Below are 2,379 nucleotides of genomic sequence, written 5' to 3'. Positions count from 1 at the left end.
AAGTCCTTCTCCTCAGGGCTGCTCTCCATCCAAGTCTGCAAAACAATCCTTGCTGGGGCATTACAGAGTGCTACCCATTAGTAATGCAAACGTTACAGAAATCTTAAAAAATACCTTTTCAGAAGGTCACCTTAAAACTCAACTTCCAAATTAGCACCTCTGTGCACACAAAAAATGCTGTTTTCCAGGTTAACACATTTGCACCTGACACTTAAGCAGCCCTTCAATGACTGCAACCAGACTTCAGAGTTCAATTCCAACAGTATTCTTGCCCATCATTACCACAATAAAAATGGTATGGATATATACAGCTGGCTGGCTGTTGAGCGTGATGGGAGAAAAAACCTCAAGTGAACTACAATAGCTGGCAGCTAAGCAAACACCAACACAGGCTTTCTTTTTATCAAAGCTCCCCATCTGGTTTCAGTTTACTGTTTGAGTTAGGAATCTAATTCCTCCTCTCTGGCTTTAGCATCTTGATGAAAGGTAAGATATGTAACATTCAGTTGTTTTCTATCCTTGATAACGCCGTTAGATTATCTTACTCCTCCTGAGAACTAAAGGATATTTGGCAATATTGGTCAACAACAGGCAGGTTTGCTCACTTTTCATTTCAGAAAGGTAATCCAGGCTTTTGACAAAGCTAGCAAAAAGAACACAGAGTGATCCTGCAAGTACTCCTTGTTCAAGGCTGATGTCCTACTGGCATCAGTGCTGCTACCACCACTTCAGTTAGGGAAAAATGTCTACAAAGTTTTAATACTCAAGTATTTTCTTTAGAGAATTTTACTGCTATAACTCCTACCTGCTTTTGGCAAAATAGCTACTGCAGGAGAATGGTCAATGACTTTATAGAGCTCTCTGCTCACATACTGATCAAGTTCAATGAGCCTTTCTGAGGAGGACTGTGACATTCCATGATCACTTGTGATTATGACATTGATCACATCCCACAGCTTCGCTTTCTTCAGTTCAGACAGAAGGAATCCCAGCTTTTTGTCAATATCACGAATTATCGGTCCCATAAGCGGGTTATCTGGGCCCAGAATATGGCCCATCTCATCAGGCTGTTCCCAATACAGGAGACCAAAGTTTATGGGTTCTTCTGATGTAAACCAGTCAATAAGTCTGGCAACTCTATCTTCAAAGGAGACGGATTCATTGTAGGGCATGTAATATGTAGGAAAGACTCCGTGTATTTTCACATCTGTTCCAGGCCACATAGCTGCTCCGGTTTTATGTCCTTCCCTCTGGTTTGTCACCCATATTGGGCTGGCTTCTTCCCAGAACTCAGATTTATGGATATCCATTTTGTTCAGAGAGAAAGTTTCATTCAGAATAGGATCATACATCTCGTTAGCAACTATACCGTGACTTTCTGCATAGAGACCAGTCACCATTGTATAATGATTAGGATACGTTTTCGTTATGAACACGTTAGTGACCTGTTTGACATGAACACCATTCTCCATGGCGTAATGAAAACTGGGAGTTGGGACTTTATAGATGTAGTCCCATCGAAATCCATCAAAAGATACTAACAACACTCTGGGCTGGGCTGGCTGCAGAGATGATGCACTTGGAAGAAATAGTAAGAAAATTGCCAGGACTTTCCAATACCAGTTCATGGCTGATCTGGAAGGTATTTGTCCCTTCTTCTGAGGCAACAGGGCATCTGTTGAGCAGAGACAGAAGATTTGTTTGCATTAACCTGCTTGTCAAATTCATAACTTAGTTTTAAGAATGAGCAGCTAAAATATTCCTTACGTATTTATACAGCTTGTCTTACTAACGCTGGGCACTCCAAGCACAGGAACGAGGCCTTTTACCTGTCACTTACACTGATTTCCCAATTTCAGAGCTGGGAAGCGAGACACTACAATCTGTTGAATGACACAAAGTCTACAAAGCAACTTCTTTATCCAACACCATCACCCCTCTTCCTTTTTTCTTCCTGCTCCCAACACACAGGAACTCCTGCTCTTGTAATCTGAGAAGTTTTCAAGTATTTTATGTACTCAAAGTTGTAAGAAACTGTCCTACGAGAAAGCTTCTGCTTGTTAAGAGTTAAGATGTAACCAGGGGCAGTTCTCACCTTGACAACAGCAAGGTCCACCTCCACCAGAACTTTATAACCCTCATTACAATCTCTGGAGCATTACTTCTCTTCTGCGCAAGCGTGGCAGCAGACACACTAGCATGACATGGCAGAGCAGCAGATGGGAGCAGGAACTGGAGGACTCTGCACTTGCACAACTCCCATCAGGAAGGGAGGGAGGGAGGACCAGCTAGAAACCACCACAGCTTCTCAGCCCCAACACTCGCTGTGGGATTATTAAATGGGCCAAGTACAGTTTCTAGTGGAGAAACTAGCAAATC

General features: G+C 42.5%; 1 protein-coding gene across 1 annotated transcript in view; it reads right to left on the bottom strand.

Moving 5' to 3' along the window:
* Positions 1-1,675, bottom strand: part of ENPP5 (ectonucleotide pyrophosphatase/phosphodiesterase family member 5) — a gene marked incomplete at both ends in the record, with an annotated part of 6,157 nt that extends 4,482 nt beyond the window's left edge. Inside the window, one exon of the mRNA XM_010178054.2 lies at positions 806-1,675. Within this exon, the coding sequence (XP_010176356.2) occupies positions 806-1,675 (870 nt within the window). The remainder of the gene's footprint in view (positions 1-805) is intronic.
* Between the last annotated feature and the right edge of the window lie 704 nt (positions 1,676-2,379).

The sequence above is a fragment of the Antrostomus carolinensis genome, unplaced genomic scaffold (assembly GCF_000700745.2).
Source record: "Antrostomus carolinensis isolate BGI_N321 unplaced genomic scaffold, ASM70074v2 scaffold36361, whole genome shotgun sequence".
NCBI classification, from domain to species: Eukaryota; Metazoa; Chordata; class Aves; order Caprimulgiformes; family Caprimulgidae; genus Antrostomus; species Antrostomus carolinensis.
Note: the sequence above shows the minus strand (reverse complement) of the source record. Positions and strands in the feature narration are given on the sequence as shown.